The 19032-nt window shown below is 40.1% G+C and overlaps 1 protein-coding gene, 1 non-coding gene and 1 pseudogene across 3 annotated transcripts in view; 2 read left to right on the top strand and 1 right to left on the bottom strand.

Annotated features, from left to right (window-relative positions):
• SRPX (sushi repeat containing protein X-linked) overlaps positions 1 to 19032 on the top strand; it is a 112599-nt gene that overhangs the window by 74279 nt on the left and 19288 nt on the right. For both annotated transcript variants that reach the window (XM_041741614.1, XM_041741612.1), the window contains 2 exons: positions 455 to 634; positions 2525 to 2658. In XM_041741614.1, coding sequence (XP_041597548.1) covers positions 455 to 634; positions 2525 to 2658 — 314 coding nt within the window. The remainder of the gene's footprint in view (positions 1 to 454; positions 635 to 2524; positions 2659 to 19032) is intronic.
• On the bottom strand, positions 6037 to 6143 carry LOC121483757. The gene has a single exon (XR_005985847.1). It is a non-coding gene; the product is annotated as a U6 spliceosomal RNA (small nuclear RNA).
• Positions 15452 to 15739, top strand: LOC121483234 (annotated as a pseudogene).

Here is a 19032-nt window from a genome sequence, read left to right as displayed (position 1 = left end):
TTATTTCGATAACGTTTTCATCCCTGGCCTTGGGTGACCAGCTAAAGCCTGTAAATCCTTTCTATAAAGGAGTTCAGGAGTCCCCTGGCTGGACCACCAGGAACCCATGTGCTTGGTATTGCAGAACCTTTGTTCTCCCTGAAAAAAAAGACTTCTAGGATTTATTTTATGCCTCGTGGCTTGGGCAGCTAATTACTAACCATCTTTATTCTTTACTCGTCTGGGCCCAACCTCCTCATCTATAACACAGGGGCATAAACTGCTTGATCCCAGTGGTCTCATTGGTAGGAGCAGTGACCACCCCAAGGCCCACCCAGTGTCCAGATAGCCACACCTGCCCCCTCACTCATTCACAGGCCAGCAGGGAAGCTTGACTGCAAAGCCCCTGTCTTCCCTGATGACTCTGCGGAGGGCAGCTCAGCACTGAGCCCCCTCTGGCCTTGTGTCCCTACAGTCCGGCGCTGTGGCAAGCTCAACGCCCCGGAGAACGGTTACATGAAGTGCTCCAGTGACGGCGATAATTACGGGGCCACCTGTGAGTTCTCCTGCATCGGTGGCTACGAGCTACAGGGTAGCCCTGCCCGAGTCTGTCAGTCCAACCTGGCTTGGTCTGGCACGGAGCCCACCTGTGCAGGTATGAGCCCACCTGTGCAGCCCTCTCTCCAGCGAGCAGCAGAACCTGAAGACCCTTCAGTTCTGAATCCCAGTACAGGGAGGGAGGATTTCGTTGCGTGCACTTTGACAGGTGCCGTGCCACTCCTCTTCATCTGCTGGGTGAAAACGGTCCTCACATTTCTAGGACAGCTCATCTCATCCACCCTCCTCCTTTGCCCCTGTCCATCTTCTCATTTCTCTTTCATGTCCTCTAAAGAGGAAACCGGAGGTGGGAACCCAGGGCCCCACCATCAGCGACTTTGTGAATCAGCGGAGTCTGCTTTAGGTACCCTGTTCTTTCCTCCTACAAATGTAAGGGTCTTTTTGTGCAAAGCCAGGACACTACTGTGAACAGACAGCAGAATGCCTGCTTTGTTGCACTGGCTTGAAAGTCACACAGACCTTTGGGCATTCAGGATGTTTCCTCCTAATGTCAAATGAGGAAGATAATACCTTGAGTTGTTGTAAGGATTAAATGAGGTTACCCATTGAACAGTGGAATAGAGCAGTGCCTGGCACAGGTAAGTGCCCAATGCAGGTCAGCTCTTATTACCAAGGAACACAAATTGAGCTGGGTAGTGATAATGGTGTGAAATTTGGACTAGTTAGAAAATTCTGGGCATATCTTTTATTTATGTACTCCACTTTCCCCCCTCAATTCATGGTACTTTATCTTTTTGCTTTCTCTTTAACCCTAGCCTTTCAGAATTGGGTGAGAGAGAGGCACACATGTAGAGCATCAGCTAAATGTCCAAGGTTCTTCAGTTTCGTACATTACAGTAGAAAGAACAGGGGAGCCTGGGTGGCTTGGTCAGTTGGGCATCTGCCTTTGGCTCCAATCATGATTCATTCATTCCCAGGGTCTGGGATCGAGTCCCCCATGGGGCTCCCTGCTTGGTGGGGAGCCTGCTTCTCTCTCTCCCTCTGCTGCTCTGTCAAATAAAATCTTTAAAAAAAAATAATAAAGTAGAGAGAGCATCTTTCCCTCTTTCCCTGTCTCACTTCCTGAGGCAGGGAAATGCCCCTCCTCCAAAGATTTTCCCGTCTTAATCCCTGGGCCCTGTGACTATGTTACCTTACGTGGCAAAAGGGACTTTGCAGAGGTAATCAAGTTAAGGGTCTTGAGATGCAGAGGGCAGCTTGGATTCTCCAGGTGGGCTCAGTATAATCACAAGGGTCCTTATAAGAAGGGGGCAGAGGGAAGAGAGAGGTGAAGATGCCACGCTGCTGACTTTGAAGATGTAAGAAAGGCCACAAACCAGGTGACAAAGGTGGCCTCTAGATGCTGGAAAAGGCAAGGAAACAAATCCTTCCCTAGAGCTCTGGGGGGAGGGCAGGCCTGGCAACACTTGGACTTTAGCCCAGTAAAACCCATTTGAAATTTCCCACTGCTGGGGCTGCAGGAAAATTTGTGTTTGTTAAGCCCCTGGATTTATGGTGATCTGTGATAGCAGCAAGAGGAAACTAATACATTTCCCCATTCCCCAATCCGGTGCTTCTTGAAACCATCTCCCAAATAAACCACTTACAACTGGGGTACCTGGGTGGCTCAGTAGGTTCGGAGGCTGACTCTTAACTTTGGCTCGGGATCCTGGAATTGAGCCCCACCTCAGGCTCCGTGATCGGCGGGGGATGGTGGGGCAGCTTGGGGGCGTCTGCCTGAGATAGTCTTTCTCTCTCTTCCCCCCCATTTATCCCTCCCCCCACTCGCATGAGCATGCTCACTATCTAATAAAATCTTAAACCCCACACCTGAAATTTTATCTTGGAGTTTATTTCTTCTGCATTCGCGTATGCTGTGTCCTCACAGGCTATGGTGAACCAGAACAAGTAGAGGGTTTCTCATCCATCTGGCCATTTCTCATTCCAGCCATGAATGTCAATGTGGGTGTCAGAACAGCAGCTGCACTTCTGGATCAGTTTTATGAGAAAAGGAGACTCCTCATTGTGTCCACACCCACAGCCCGGAACCTTCTTTACAGGCTGCAGTTGGGGATGCTGCAGGTGAGTCCTTGCAGCCAGGCCCAGCTTGGGGAGGAGACCGCTAACAGGAAGGGCCCGGTGATTTCATTAAAAGCAAAGGCCAGATTCAGTGCTTCATCTATTTACTGTGAACTCCGGGAACTGGAGCTTTAGAGCTACCACCGTTCATTTCTGGTTCTAGGGCATAACCTGATTACCATCGACTCCCCAGAGCTAACTCAATTGTCTTCCATCTAATATGGTTTCTTTGTCTTTGCTAGTCAGAGTAATCGACCTGCTGTGCGGGCCCAGCTAACGCGGTCTTTGTTGAACCTGTCCAGGATATGCCTGTGCTGAGGGCCATCACTCAGTTGTTTGAGAGGCTGGCTCAAGGGACGAGGGGATTCCAGGAGCCTTCAGGTCCCAGGCCCTACCCCCAGGGAGCTTCCCCCACTCTCAGAGCTCCTCGGAGTCCTTAAGACCAGTGGTTTTCCAAGTGTGGTCTGTGGACCAGCAGCATCAGCATCACCTGGGAGCTTGTTAGAAATCCAAATTCCGCCCCATCCCAGACCTACTGGTTTTTTTTTTTTTTAATTTTTTTTTAAATTTTGTTTTATTATTATTTATATATGATAGTCACAGAGAGAGAGAGAGAGATTGGCAGAGACACAGGCAGAGGGAGAAGCAGGCTCCATGCCCCGGGAGCCCGACGTGGGATTCGATCCCAGGTCTCCAGGATCGCGCCCTGGGCCAAAGGCACGCGCCGAACCTCTGCGCCACCCAGGGATCCCAGACCTACTGGGTTTAATCTACATTTTAACAAGACCTCCAGAAGAGTCTTAAGCAACTGAAAGTTGGAGGCATCCTTCTCAGCTGTGGAAATTTGATAGCTACAAAATGAGGCAACCAGAGCCTTTTGGAGAAAAAAAAAATTAGAAACAGACAAGGATCGAACTAGAACTTGCTAGATTTTGTCCAGAAGCTGGTTTGCAATAAGGGTGGCCAACCTGGGGCAGCCCGGGTGGCTCAGCGGTTTAGCGCTGCCTTCGGCCCAGGGTGTGATCCTGGAGACCTGGGATCGAGTCCCATGTCGGGCTCCCTGCATGGAGCCTGCTCCTCCCTCTGCCTGTGTCTCAGCCTCTCTCTCTCCCCTCTCTCTCTGTCTCTCATGAATAAATAAATCTTAAAAAAAAAAAAAAATAAGGGCGGCCAACCTGACCATATGCAAAAGAGGTAGGATGCTCTGCTGGGTCAGAGACACGGTGCTGCACGCATTTTAGAAAAGCATTTCATCTACTATGGTGAATAAAAATAAGACTAAGTGCTCAAAACAATCTTGGTTTAGGGATGCTTGGGTGGCTCATTCAGTTGAGCGTCCGACTCTTGATTTCAGCTCAGGTCATGATCTCAGGGTCCTGAGATCAAGCCCCATGTTGAACCCTGAGTCAGCTCTGTGCTCAGGGTGGAATCTGCACGGGATTTTTTTCTCTGCTTCCTCTGCCCCTTCCCCTGCTCGTGCTCGCTTGCTCTTGTGTACTCTCTCCCTCTCTGAATACAATCTTTAAAAAAACAATGTTGGTTTAATCAAACGCTGCAATTTTACTTCTCATTTCAGCATTTATACAATGAATAAATTGTATTCACTTCCATGTACTGGAAAGGCTTCCCCTAAACTCTGAAGAACCATGCAAAATTTTGTATTTTTTTAATTTAAATTCAATTTGCCAACATATCGCATAACACCCAGTGTTCATCTCATGTGCCCTCCTTAATGATGGGAACTCCATTCACTACATCTTTGCTCTCAGTCCCTGCCACATTCCCTCCCTCCATCTTTGTGTCCCCCGGGGTCCCCACTGGGACTTGCTTTTTCATGTATCACAAGGCTGTATGACCCCACTGTGTGGGAAATTTGGCCTTGCAGGCTGTACATACCACACAAGCATACATTTCCTGATTTCTTAATTTTGTAGAAAAATGAATAAACCAGGCAACTTTTCCTCTATGTTGGCAAACTATCACTTTTGCAAGTGAAATTTGATTGGAACACAGCCACACTCTTTCATCTGTGCACTGTCTACGGCTGCTTTTGCACTATGGTGGCACAGTTGAATAGTTAGGATACAGACCATCCAGCCCCGGAAGCCTAACATATTTACTATCTGGCCCTTAACTAAAAAATGTTTGTTGTCTCCCACCTGACTCTATCCCATCCTTTTGGGTACTTGCTAAATTGCTAATTAAATCATTGTGATGCCAGTAGGCAGAGTCCAAGGACTCAGAGTGGGGTCCCTCAGGACCAACCAAGAGGGTCCCTGTCCGTACACAGGATCGAAATCAAATGCAAGCCAGCAGGAGGTGAAAGTGGAGTTTATAGAAGGTGTAGAGAGAATGCACGTAGAGTGCCTGGGGAGATTCAGAAAGGAAAAGAGATGGAGGCCCGCCTTTGTTCGGGGTCTGGGGATTTTATTGAGGATCGTGGACTGGTGTATGTGGCTTCTCAGGCATCCAGGAACCAGTTAGAACAAAGATGAGGGCCCAGGTGTTATTCCTTGGAGCTGGGGTGGGGCGTTTTGGCGTCCAGATGTCCAGTGTCGCTGGTCTAGAATATGCATAGAAGGGCTGCCTCTGGTCATCCTCCCCGGGGCCTTCCTTAGATGTTATCTGTTTGAAAGAAGTCATTAGGGGCACCTGGGTGGCTCAGCACTTGAGCATCTGCTTTCGGCTCAGGATGTGATCCTAGGGTTCTGGAATTGAGTCCCACATCGGGCTCCCCGAGTGGAGCCTTCTTCTTCCTCTACCTATGCCTCTGCCTCTCTATGTGTCTCTCATGAATAAATAAATAAAATCTTTAGGGGAAAAAAGTCATTAACTCCCCATCCCTTACCAGGAGGACCTATACTATTTGCATTATAAGGCACATGTGAAGTGGGGGGAAAAGGAGCAAAAAGCAGATTTTAATGGACCCCTTCAGTTTGCCTCTCTCAGTTGGCTAAGATATTTGGTATCCAGGTGTTTCTATGTGACCTCCCCCACAACATATTTAGATCGACATTTTAACTGGAGCCTTCAAGGAAAGGTTTGATTGACATAGGTGGTTCAGTTAGAATAATAAAAATACATATTTTTATCCTTTTTACCAATTCCATCACCTTACAGAAGATGGCTTCAGTGAATTGTGGTAAAATACTTGGTGTTATAGTAACTTAGCAGTTTAAATTTTTCTTTCCCTATTTAACCAGATTCATCATATTTTTTTTTTACTGTTCCCAGTTACCATCACTCTTCCTGATGTGACCTCCTAGCACATGGTTGAAGGCGCCACATCCCCAAGACACTTGCCAGGGGCTGACTCATTGGGCTAGAATTTTCTTTTTTCCTCTCTTTTTATTTTTTATTTTTTATTTTTTATTTTTTTTTAAAAATATGGAACGCTTCACGAATTTGCGTGTCATCCTTGCACAGGGGCCATGCTAATCTTCTCTGTATCGTTCCAATTTTAGTATATGTGCTGCCGAAGCGAGCACTTTTCCTCTCTTTTTAAATGGAATATCATTGACACCTGGGTGGCTCAGTCAGTTAAGCATCTGACTCTTGGTTTCAGCTCAGGTCATGATCTCAGGGTCCTGGGATCAAGCCCCTTGTTGGGCTCCACACTCAGTGCAGAATCTGTTTGAGATTCTCTCCCTCTTCTTCTACTCTGCCCCCACTTACTTGCTTGTTCTCTCTCATATAAATTAATTTAATTAATAAAAATTTTAAAATAATTTAAAAAGTGAGGTTATCATTGACTTGTAACATTAGTTTTAGTAGTACAACATCATAAGTCAATATTTATATGTATTACAGAAGATCATCACAATACTCCAGTGAGCATCTGTCACCAAACCTAGATATACATTTTTATAAGCACTTTTAAAATCCACTCTCCTAGCTACTTTCAAATAGGCAATAGAGTCTCATTAACTGTAGTCACCATGCTGTACATTACATACTTGAGACTTTTTATAACTTGAAACTTGCACCTTTTGGCCCTCTTCACCCACTTTGCCCATCTTCCCACCCCTGCCTCATGAAGACATGTCTATTCGCTATATCCATGAGATCACTTTTTGGTTTTGTTGTCTTTTTCAGTTTTTGTAGATTCCACATTAGAAGTAAGATCATATGGTATTTGTTCTTCTGTCTCATTTATTTCACTCACCATAATGATCCCAAGGACCAACCATGCTGTTGGAAATGGGAAGATCTCATTCTTTTCTATGACTCAATAATCCACTGTGTACATATATCACATTTTCTTTATGGAAAATTAGGTTGTTTCCAGGTCTTGGATATTGTCAATAATGCTGTAGTGACCATGGAAGTGCAGATATCTTTTGATAGTGTTTTGTTTTCTTCAGACAAATTCCCAGAAGTGGAATTGATGGATCAGATGGTAGTTATATTCTTAACTTTTTGAGGAACCTCCATACTCTTCTCCATCGTGGCTGTACCACATTCCCACCAACAGTGCACAAAGGGTTCCCTTTCCTCCACATCCTCACCAGCACTTATTCCTTGTGTTTTTTATTTTGGCTGTTCTGACAGGTGTGAGGGGGTGTCTCATTGTGGTTTTGATTCTCATTTCTCTGAAGATGAGTGAAGTTGAGCATCTTTACATGTGTCTCTTGGCCATCTGTATGTTGCCTTTGGAAAAACTTCTGTTCATGTCTTCTGCCCATTTTTTAATTAGATTGTTTTGCTATTGAATTGTAGGAGTTCTTTATATATTTTGGATATTAACCCCAATCAGATAAATGATTTATTTTTTTAAAAATTTTTTATTTATTTATTTATGATAGTCACACCGAGAGAGAGAGAGAGAGAGGCAGAGACACAGGCAGAGGGAGAAGCAGGCTCCATGCACCGGGAGCCTGACGTGGGATTCGATCCTGGGTCTCCAGGATCGCGCCCTGGGCCAAAGGCAGGCGCCAAACCGCTGCGCCACCCAGGGATCCCAGATAAATGATTTATAAATATTTTCTCTCATTCAGCAGGTTACATGTTGATTTTATTGATAGATTCCTTTGATGTGCAGAGCTTTTTGGTTTGTACTCGTTTTGGCGTTTTTTTGCCTTTTAAAAAATTTTAATTGTATAATTACAGTAGTATACATACAGTGTTATATTAATTTTAGGTGTACAATATAGTGATTTAACAATTATATACATTACTCAGTGCTCGTCCTGGTAAGTATATCCTTTAATTCCCATCAACTATTTCACACACCCCCATCCACCTCCCCTCTGGTAACCATCAGTTCTCCCTTAACCATCAGTTAAGGGTCTGTTTTTTGGTTTGTCTCTTTTTTGTTTGTCTTGTTTCTTAAATTCCAAATAGAAGTGAAATCGTATATTTGTCGTTCTCTAATTTATTTCACTTAGAGCATTATACCCTCTAGATCCATCCATGTTGCTGAAAATGGCAAGATTCCACTCTTATTTATGGCTAATATTCCATTTTATACATCTATTTATCCATATCCATATATATGCATACATATATATGTGAAATGTATTTATATATGTATTATATTCCATTATATATATCTATATATCTATCTCACATCTTCATTTTCCATTCATTTATTGATGGACATATGGTTTACTTCCAGAATTTGGCCATAGTATATAATGCTGCAATAAACACAGGGGTGCTTATATCTTTTTGAATTAGTGTTTTCATATTCCTCAGGTAAATACCCAGTAGTGGAATTAGTGGATTGCATGGTAATCCTATTTTTAATTTTTGAGGAACCTCCATACTGTTTTCCACACTGGCTGAACCAGTTTACATTACCACCAATAGTGCACAAGGGAATTTCCTTTTTCCTCACATCCTTGTCAACACTTGTTGTTTTTTGTGGTTTTGATTTTAGCCATCTGACAGATGTGAAGTGATATCTCATTGTAGTTTTGATTTGCATTCCCCTGAAGAGTGATGTTGAGCATCTTTTCATGTTTCTCTTGGCCATCTGTATGTTGTCTTTGGAAAAACTTCTGTTCAAGTCTTCTGCCCATTTTTTAATTGGATTATTTGGGTTTTGGTGTTTTTGTCATGAATTGATATTGTACTTTGTCAAATGCTTTTTCTTTATCTGTGGAGGTAATAATATGGTTTTAATACTTTGTCTCATTGACATGATGTATCACATTGATTTGTGAGTATCGAACCATCCTTGCATCCCAGGAATAAATCTCACTTGATGATGGTGAATGATTTTTTTAATGTATCCTTGGATTTGGTTTGCTAATATTTTGTTGAGAACTTTGCATCAATTTTCATCAGATACTGGCCTATACTTCTTTTTTTGTGTTGTCTTTATCTGGTTTAGGCATTATATTAATGCTGGCCTCATGGAGTGAATTTGGAAGCTTTCCCACTGCATTATTTTTTGGAATATTTTGAGAAGAATAGGCATTAACACTTCTTTAAATGAACTCATCTGGCCCTAGACTTTTGTTTCTTGGGAATTTTTTGATTACTGATTCAGTTGTATTGCTGGTTACCAGTCTTTTTAATTTTCTATTTCTTCTTGATTCAGTTTTGGGACATTCCATGTTTCTAGTAATTTCTTCATTTCTTCTAGGTTGTTCAATTTCATGGCATATATTTTTTGTAATATTCTCTAAATGATTGTTTTTTTTTCCCGTGGTGTTGGTTGTTATTTCTCCCCCATGATTTTTGCTTTTGAGTCCTCTCTCCATTGGTTTTGATTTATCTGGCTAAAGGTTTATAAATTGATCTTTTCAAAGAATCGGCTTCTGGTGTCATTGATCTGTTCTATTGGGTATTTTTAGGTTGTATGTCATTTATTTCCACTCCAGTCTTTATTATTTCTTTCCTTCTACTGGTTTTGAGTTTTGTTTGTTCTTTTTCTGGCTCCTTTAGCTGTAAGGCTAGGTTGTTTGAAATTTTTTTCTTGCTTCTTGAGGTAGGTCTGCACTTCTATCTACTTCCCTCTTAGAAGAGCTTTTGCTGCATCCCAAAGACATTGGACCATTGTGTTATTTTCATATGTCACCCATTATTTTGTCATTTCCTCTTTGATTTCTTTCTTGACCCATTTATTGTTTAGTAGCGTGTCATTTAACCTCCATGTATTTGTTTCTTTCCAGATTTTTTTCTTATAGTTGATTTCAAGTTGCATAATGTTGTGGTCAGAAAAGGTGCATGGTATGACCTCAATCTTTTTGAATTTGTGAGACTTGGTTTTGTGTCCTGACTTGTGATCTACTCTGGAGAGTGTTCTATGTACACTTGAAAAGAATATGTATTCTGCAGTTTTAGGATGGAATGTTCTGAATATATCTGTTGATTCATCTGGTCCAATGTGTCATTGAAACCCACTGTTTCCTTGTTGATTTTTTTTTCCTGTTAGGTTGAATTAGCCATTGATGTAATGGGGTGTGAAAGCCCGCTACCATTATTGTATTCCTATTGATTACTTTATGTTTGTTATTAGCTGCTTTATGTATTTGGGCGCTCCCATGTTGGATGCATAAATATTTGAAAATTGTTATATCTTCTTGTTGGATTGTCCCCTTTATAATTATATAGTGTCCTTCTTTGTCTCTCATTACAGTCTTTGTTTTAATGTCTATTTTGTCTCATAGAAGTATTGCTACAATGGCTTTCTTTTTACTTCCATTTGCATGATAAATTTTTTTTCCCATCCCTTCACTTTCAATTTGCATTTGTCTTTAGGTCTCAAATGAGTCTCTGGTAGGCAGCATATACACGAGTCATTTTTTAATCCATTCTTACACCCTATGTCTTTTGATTGGAGTGGTTAGTCCATTTACATTCAATCTTATTTTTGATAGGTGTGTACTTACTGCCATTTTGTTACTTCTCTTATGGCATTCTTCTCTGTTCCTTTCTTCCTTTGCTCTCTTTTCTCATGGTAAGTTGGCTTTCTTTAGTGATATACTTGGATTCTTTTTATTTTTTGCATGTGTATTTCTGGGGTTTTGTGTTTGTGGTCACCATTGGACTTAATATATAACATCTATGCATACTAAGTTGATGTTTCCTTAAGTTTGAATCCATTCTATAAGTACTCTTCTCCTCTCCAACCCCCAGTCTGTCTGGTATGTGGTGTCAAACTCTGTATCCTTTGATCTTGTGAGTCCCTTGACTGATTTTTATAATTTAATTTTACTACTTTTGCGCTTCCTACTTTTCTTACTCCTGCTTATGGTCCTTCCTTTCCACTTAAAAGATTCCTTTTTTAACATTTCTTGTAAAACTAGTTCAGTGATGGATTCCTTTAACTTCTGTTTGTCTAGGAGCCTCTTTATGTCTCCTCTATTCTGAATGATAGCCTCACTGGAAGAGTGTTCTTGGTTGTAGGTTTTCCCCTTTCAGCACTTTGAATATGTCATGACACTCTTTTGGACTGCAAGGTTTCTGCTGAAAAATCACCTGATAACCTTATGGGATTTCCCTTCTATGTAATGGTTTTCTTTTCTCTTGCTGCTTTTAAAATTCTCTATCACTGCTTTTTGCCATTTTCATTACTGTGTTTCTTGGTGTGGACTCCCTTGGGTTGATTTTGTTGGGGGATTTTTGTGCCCCCTGAATCTGGATTTGTTTCCTTCTCCAGCTTCATGAAGTTTTCAGCTATTTCTTCATATAAATTTTCTGCCCCTTTTTCTTCTGGAATCCCTATAACACAAATGTTACTCTGCTTAATGGTGTTGCTGAGTTCCCTTAATCTATTTTCATTCTTTATTCTTTTTTCTTTCTTATTCTGCTTGATTGCTTTTCTTTAAAAAATTTTTTATTTACTTATTCATGAGAGACAGAGACAGAGAGAGAGAGAGAGACAGGCAGAGGGAGAAGCAGGCTCCATGCAGGGGGCCTGATGTGGGACTCAATCCTGGAACTCCGGGATCATGCCCTGAGCTGAAGGTAGCTGCTCAACTGCTGAGCCACCGAGGCATCCCAAGCTTGATTGCTTTTCATTATTCTATCTTCCAGGTTGCTGATGTGTTCTTCTGCTTCCTGTAGTCTATTTATTCCATCAAGCATATTGTTAATTTCAATTGAGTTCTTCATCTCTGATTGGTTCTTTTTTATGTTTTCCTTCTCTTTGTTGAGGGCCTCACTGAGGTCCTCCACTCTTAAGTCCGTGAGTATCTTTATAACCATTACTTAAAATTTTCTATTAGGCATATTTATTTTAGTGTTCTTGCTGTGATTTTTTCCCTATTCTTTAATTTGGGACCTATTCCTCTGTCTCCTCATTTTGCCTAACTTTCTGTGTCTGTTTATGTGTTAAGAAAGTCGGATATATCTCTTGCTCTTCGTAGTGCCCTGCGTGCAATGTACCCTGTTTACCAGAACCTGTTTGCCTGTTGGGGGCAGGATTTGGTTCCTGTGTTGTTATAGGGCCAGTCTGGGGTCATCTTGGGCTTGAGTTGGGTCAGATCAGACATTTGCACCAAACTGCAGGGTACTCTCGATGTGTTAGACCCTGAGAAGCTCTCATTGGTAGATGGCACCTGCAGTCAGGCCAAATGTCTGCTCCTAGTCCACTGCTGGGGCCAAAGTTGAACTGGTACTTGTGGTTTTCTTCCCCTGTCCCCAGGGCAGGAGACACTTTGGGGGTGGTGCTAGCCCCTGTTGGGGTGGCTCGGACACTGCTGCACTTGGGGCACCACTTTGGATGGACTCCTGTCAAGGGTGTGGTGGAGGGGTGGGTCCATAGGAGAACATGGGGGGTGGGGGGAGAGGTGCACAGTGCCATCAAAGTGCCAGGGCCTACTGTTAGCCAGATAGGTGAGGAGTGTTGGTGCTGTGCTGGTCCTGCAGGTATCTGTGTATCTAGGTTGGAGGGGTTGAGTAGGAAATGGGGCCCTCCAGCTCTTTTGTTCTTAAAGAAATCTCTCGAAGATCCCTGCCCCTCTAGCACATGCTATGAGAGGAGTAAACTGATCTTTTCCCCATATAATCCAAGTATTTTTCAAAGTGCTGCCTCTTTAAGGGTAGGGATTCAGTTTCCTGTAGCCTTCAGGCTCTCCCACACCTGAGCCACTGATGTTTAAAGTTTCATGTATTGAGCCCCACTATAAGAATTTGTGAAGTTAGAGCCCTGTGGTTTTGAAAGCCAAATATTACAGGGATTTTTCTTCCCAGTGCTGGTCCTCCATGCCTGAAGCACCTTGTGTGGGGTCTGTTCCTCTCCTCTCTTCCTGCTCACAGTAACCCTCCCTCCCATGGGCAGTCCTGCAGGTCATTCTGTCTCCTGATTGCATCTCTACCTTTCTTCCCCTCTTCAATGTGGCTTCTTTCCTACATTTCACTGTGGAGGGTCTGTTCTGCTGGTCTCTGGTTCATTTTCTGGGTTATTTTCACTGATTTTGGGGTTATCTAGGGGTATCCCTGGAATGAGGTGAGCATAGGATCCTCCTAATCTGCCATCTTCCCCAGAATGTGTTGCCTTTCTTTCAATGTCAAATCCAAACTATTACCACCAAGACCTATGCCAAAGAGCTTACCACCTGTTTTTTTTCCTAGAAATTTTATGGTTTCAGATCTTATTTATGTCTTTAACTCATTTAATTTTATTTTTGTATATGGTATAAGATAGTAGACCCGTTTTCCCAAAATCATTCATTGAAGAGACTGTCCTTTCCCCACTATACTCTTGGCTCTTTTGTCATAAAATAATTTGACCATATATGTTTATGTCTGGGTTCTATATTCTGTTCCATTGATCTGTGTGTTTTTATGCCAACACCATACTGTTTTGTGATACAGTTTAAAATCAGGAAGCATGATACCTCCAGCTTTGTTCTTAAAATTGCTTTGGGTTTTGTAATTCTCTACAAGTCTTAGCATTGTTTGATCTATTTTTATGAAAAAATGGCTTTGGAATTTTGATAGGGATTTCATTGAATCTGTAGATTTCTTTGGATAGTATGGACATGTTAACAATGATCTTCCAGTTCATGAGGATGGAATATTTTTCTATTTGTTTTTATATCTCTTTTAGTTTCTTTCATCAATGTCTTATGGTTTTCAGTGTACAGGTTTTCACCATCTTGGTTAAATCATTCCTAATTATCTTATTCCTTTTGAAGCACTGGTAAATGGGATGGTTTTTTAAATTTCTCTTTCTGATAGCTTATTAGTGTATAAAAAGGCAAAAGATCTTTGTATATTGATTTTTGTATCCTGTAACTTTGCTGAATTTATTAGTTCTAACAGTATTTTGGTGCAGTCTTTAGGGTTTTCCATGTATAATATGTCTTCTGCAAATACTAAGTTTCACTTCTAATTTGTGTGGCTTTTCTTTCTTCTTCTAATTGTTGTGGCTAGGACTTCTGGTACTATATTGAATAAAAGTGGTGAAAATGGCATTTTTGTCTTGTTCCTGATCTTAGAGGAAAAGCTCTTACCTTTTCACCACTATGATGTTAGATGTAGGCCTGTCATAGATGGCCTTTATTATTTGGACCTTCCTTTCCTCGATAGCCACTTTGTTGAGACTTATTATCAGTAATGGATGTTGAATTTTGTCAAATGCTTTTTCTGCATCTATTTTGATCATATGGTTTTTATCCTTCATTTTGTTAACATGTTATATCACATTGATTAGCACTGTTGACTCATCTTTGCATCCCTGGAACAAATCCCATTTGATGATGGTTTGTCTTCTTTTAATGTATTGTTGAAATAGGCTCGCTAATGTTTTGTTGAGGATTTTTGAAGCTGTGTTCATCAGGGATATTGGCCTGTAATTTTATTTTCTTATAGTGTCCTTATCTGGTTTTGGTATAAGGGAAATACTACCGTCATAAAATAAGTTTAGAAGTGTTCCCTCCTCTTCTGTGTGTGTTTTTTTGTTTGTTTGGGGTTTTGTTTTGTTTTGTTTTGGAAGAGTTTGAAAAAGGACTTGTGTTTTTCTTTGAATGTTTGGGAGAATTCACCAGTGAAGCTGTGTAGTCCTGGTCTTTCATTGGGAGGTTTTTGATTACCAATTCATTATCCTTACTAGTAAGTACTGGGTCTATTCAGATTTTCTGTTTCATTGTGATTTGATCTTAGAAGATTGTATATTTCTAGGAATTGATCCACTTCTAGGTTCTCAAATTTCTTGGTGTGTAATTGTTCATAGTAGTCTCTTATGATCCTTTGTATTTCTGTGCTATCAGTTTTAATGTCTCCTCTTTCATTTCTCATTTTGACTCCTCTCTTTTTCCCTTTGGGAGTCTAGCTACAGGTTTGTCAATTTTATCTCTTCAAGGAACTTATTCCTATTCATTGATCTTTTCTATTGTTTATTTCATCTGTTTCTACTCTGATCTTATTTCCTTTCTTCTAACTTTGGGCTTTACTTTTTCTATATCCTTGACAATGTGTAAAGTTAGATTGTTTTATAGAGACTTTTCTTGCTTCTTGAGATAGGCATTTATCACTATGGACTTCTCTCATAGGCCTGCTTTTGCTACATCACATAATTTTTGGTTGTATTTCCATTTTGATTTGTCTCAGGGTATTTTTTTGTGATTTCTCTTTTGATTTGCTGACCCATTGCTTGTTCAGTAGCATGTTGTTTAATCTTCATATACTTATGAATTTTTCCAGCTCTCTGGTAACTCATTAATTTCATACCACTGTGGTCAGAAAAGATATTTGATATGATTTCAGTCTTCTTAAATGTATTAAAACTTGTTTTTTGGCCTAACATATGATCTATCCTGGAGAATGTTCCATGTGCCCTTAAGAAGAATGTATTCTAAAGCAGTAACTGCAGTTGCACCATTCTGCCTTCAGCTTCAGGATGTTTCCATGGCCAGAAACACTCTAAATCGTCTCTGTTCAAAGCATTCCACAAACAATGGCAAGGCAGAGTCACCAGAAACAGGCTCCTGATTTCCATGACAAATATGGTAATGTTGTATTAGCTAGTGGAGCCACTTTCTGTATTGCTGTATGGGCATATACAGCAACACAAATTGGAATAGAATGGAACCTGTCCTCTGTTGGCAGAGTCACCCCAAAGGAATGGAGGGATCAGTAATCCCAGCTGGTGTAATAATGAATTGTTTCAAAACCAACTCATAATTGATGCCAAGTGAAAGCCCTGTGCACCCACTAAAATATGGCATGATTTAAGGAATAAAGTACATTTGAAACCTTCAAAAAAAGAAGAATGTATTCTGTTGCTTTTATATGGAATGTTCTACAGATCTGTTAAATATATCTGATCTAACATGTTGTGTAAGGACAATGCCTCCTTATTAATCTTCTGTCTGGATGAGCTATCTATTGTTGTGAGTGGGGATAGTAAAGTGTCCTATTGTATTGCTATTTCTGTCTTTAGGTCTGTTAACATTTGGTTTATATATTTAGTTGCTCCTATGTTATGTCCATAAAGATTCACAAATTTTCTGTCCTCTTCTTGGATTGATCCCTGTATCATTATCTGATACTTTTCTTTGCCTCTTATTAGATTGTTGTAAAGTCTATTTTGTCTATGTATACTTATCCCAGCTCTTTTTTGGTTACCATTTGCATGGAATATCTTTTTTCAACCCTTCACTTTCAATCTGAGTATTCTTATATTTAAAGTGAGTCTCTTATAAGAAGCATATAGATGAGTCTTGTGTTTTTTTTTATCCATTCAGCTACTTTATACCTTCTGATGGGAGAATTTCATATATTTACATTTAAAGTCATTATTGGCAGATACATACTTATTGTCATGTTCTTACTTTCTGGCTGTTTTGTACTATGTTCCTTTCTTCATCTCTAGCTCTTTCATTTGTGGTTTGATGACTTTTAGTATTATGCTTAGATTCCTTTCTCATTGTATTTTGTTTCTACCATAGGTTTTTGCTTTGTAGTTACCATGAGGCTTACACAAACACTTATATTTATAATGGTCTATTTTAATTTGATTAGAACTTAAGTCTGAATGCACTCTAAATTTGTATTCTCTCCCCTGATAGTTTGTTTTTAATGTAATAATGTACATCTTTTCATCTTTTGTATCCCTTGATAGTTGTATTTTAGTACTCTTGTCTTTTAACCTTCATATTAGCTTTATGTGATCTATCCACTACTTTTACTATATATTTACCTTTGCCAGTGAATCTTTCATATGTTTCTTTTCTCTTTAAAGATTTTATTTATTCGTGAGATAGAGAGGCAGAGACATAGGCAGAGGGAGAAACCAGCTCCCTGCAGGACTCCATCCCAGGATCCTGGGATCACACCCCAAGCCAAAGGCAGCCACTCAACCACTGAGCCACCCAGGCATCCCCTTTCATATATTTCTTCGTTATGAATTAGTTCCCTTCGATTTTGGCATAAAGAACTCTCTTTAACAGTTTTTGTAAGGCTGGTTTAGTGGTGATGAACTCTTTTAGCTTCTGCTTATCTGTAAAAATCTTTCTCTCTTTCCATTCTGCATGATAACTTTCATTGGGTAGAGCCGTCTTGGTTGGGAGATTTTTTTTTCTTTCAGCACTTTGAATGTATTGTGCCACTTTCTCTGGCCTGAAGAGTTTCTGCTGAAAACTCTGAAGGGGGCTGTGGAGGCTCCCTTGAACTTAACAAGATATTTCTCTTTTGCTGCTTTAAGGGTCTCTCCTTGACTTTTAACATTTGAAATTTTAATTATGCTGTGACTCAATATGTGGGTCTCTTAGAGTTTCTCTTATTTGGACATTCCGTGCTTCCTGGATCTAGATGGATGTCTGTTTCCTTCCTCAGGTTAGAGACATTTTCAGCCATTACTTCATCAAATGAGTTTTCTGCCCCTTTCTCTCTCTCTCTCTTTTCTCTCCTTCTGGAGCCCCTACAAGGTGAATGTTACTCCAAATGATGTTGTCCCTTAAGGCTATTAAGCTATCTTTACTATTTTCATTCTTGTTTCTTTTTATTGCTGTGATTGTGTTCCATGCCTTGTGTTTGAGTTCACTGATCCTTTCTTTTGCTTCATCTGGTCTGCTGTTGAACCACTCTTATATTTTTTTTATCTGTGGGTTGAAGTTGTCACTGTGTTCATTCATTCATTCTCCCAAGTACAGTGAGTATCTTTACAACCATTACTTTGAATGGCTTATCAGGTAAATTACAGATCTCCATCATTTCATAAGAGGTATGTGTGTGTATGTGTGTGTGTGTGTGTGTGTGTGTGTGTGTGTGTGTGTATAAATTATTCTTCAGTTATGGAGAATTTACTGTATGTCATTGCTACATTTTCTTTTCTCTGGATCTTTTTCTCCCCCAGTTATATTTATAAATAATTGACCTACATCATTGTATGAGTTTAAGGTATATAGCATAATGATATGACTTACATATATTATAAAATGATCGCCACAGTAAGTTTAGTCAGCGTCCATCAGCTCATGTATATACAATAAGAATGGGAAGCAAAAAAAAATTTTTTTTCCTTGTGATGTGACCTCTCAGGTTGTACTCTCTTAACAACATCCACATATATCATTCAGCAGTGCTAACTATACTCATTGTGCTGCACATTATATTGCTAGTATGTATGTTGTAACTGGAAGTTTCTACCTTTAGATCACCTTTCTCCAATTCCCCCTCCCTCCAACTCCCATCTCTGGTAACCACAAATCCAAAGATAGCTTTTTCTATGAGTTTGGACTTTTTTTTCCATTTCACATATAAGTGAGATCATACAGTATTGGTCTTTCTCTAACTTATTTCACTTGGGATAATGCTGTCAAGGTCCATTCATGGTGTTGCAAATGGCAAGGTTTTATTCTCTTTTGGCTGAGTAATATTTCATTGTGTGTCTACAACCTCTCATTTTCTTTATCCATTCATCCATCAGTAGACACTGAGGTTGTTTCTATATCTTGGCTCTTGTAAATGATTTTTCAATGAACATTCTTTGAGTTAGTGTTACTGTTTTCTTTGGATAAATATCCAGAAGTGGAATTGCTTTATCATATGGAGCTTCTATTTTCAATTTGGGAGGTAACCTACATACTATTTTCCATAATGACTGCACCAATATACATTACCACCAGCAGTGCACAAGGGTTCCTTTTTCTCCACATCCTTACCAGGATTTGTTATCTTTTGTCTTTTTGTTGATGGCATTCTAATAGGAGTCTCATAGTTTTGATTTACATTTACTTGATGAGTAGTGATGTTGAGCATCTTTGCATGTACCTGTTGATCTTCTGTGTATCTTTGGAGAAAATTCTATTCAGATATTTTCCACTTTTTAATTAGATTATTTGTGTGTGTGGGGGGGGTTGTATGTATGTATGTATGTATGTATTTATTTATTTGCTATTGAGTTGTATGAGTTCTTTATGTATTTTGGATTGTAACCCCTTCCTAGATCTATCTTTCAAATATTTTTTCCATTCAGTA

The sequence above is a fragment of the Vulpes lagopus genome, chromosome X (genome assembly GCF_018345385.1).
Source record: "Vulpes lagopus strain Blue_001 chromosome X, ASM1834538v1, whole genome shotgun sequence".
In the NCBI taxonomy this organism is placed as follows: Eukaryota; Metazoa; Chordata; class Mammalia; order Carnivora; family Canidae; genus Vulpes; species Vulpes lagopus.
The sequence above is the reverse complement of the archived record's forward strand: the minus strand, read 5'-3'. Positions and strand labels throughout refer to the sequence as shown.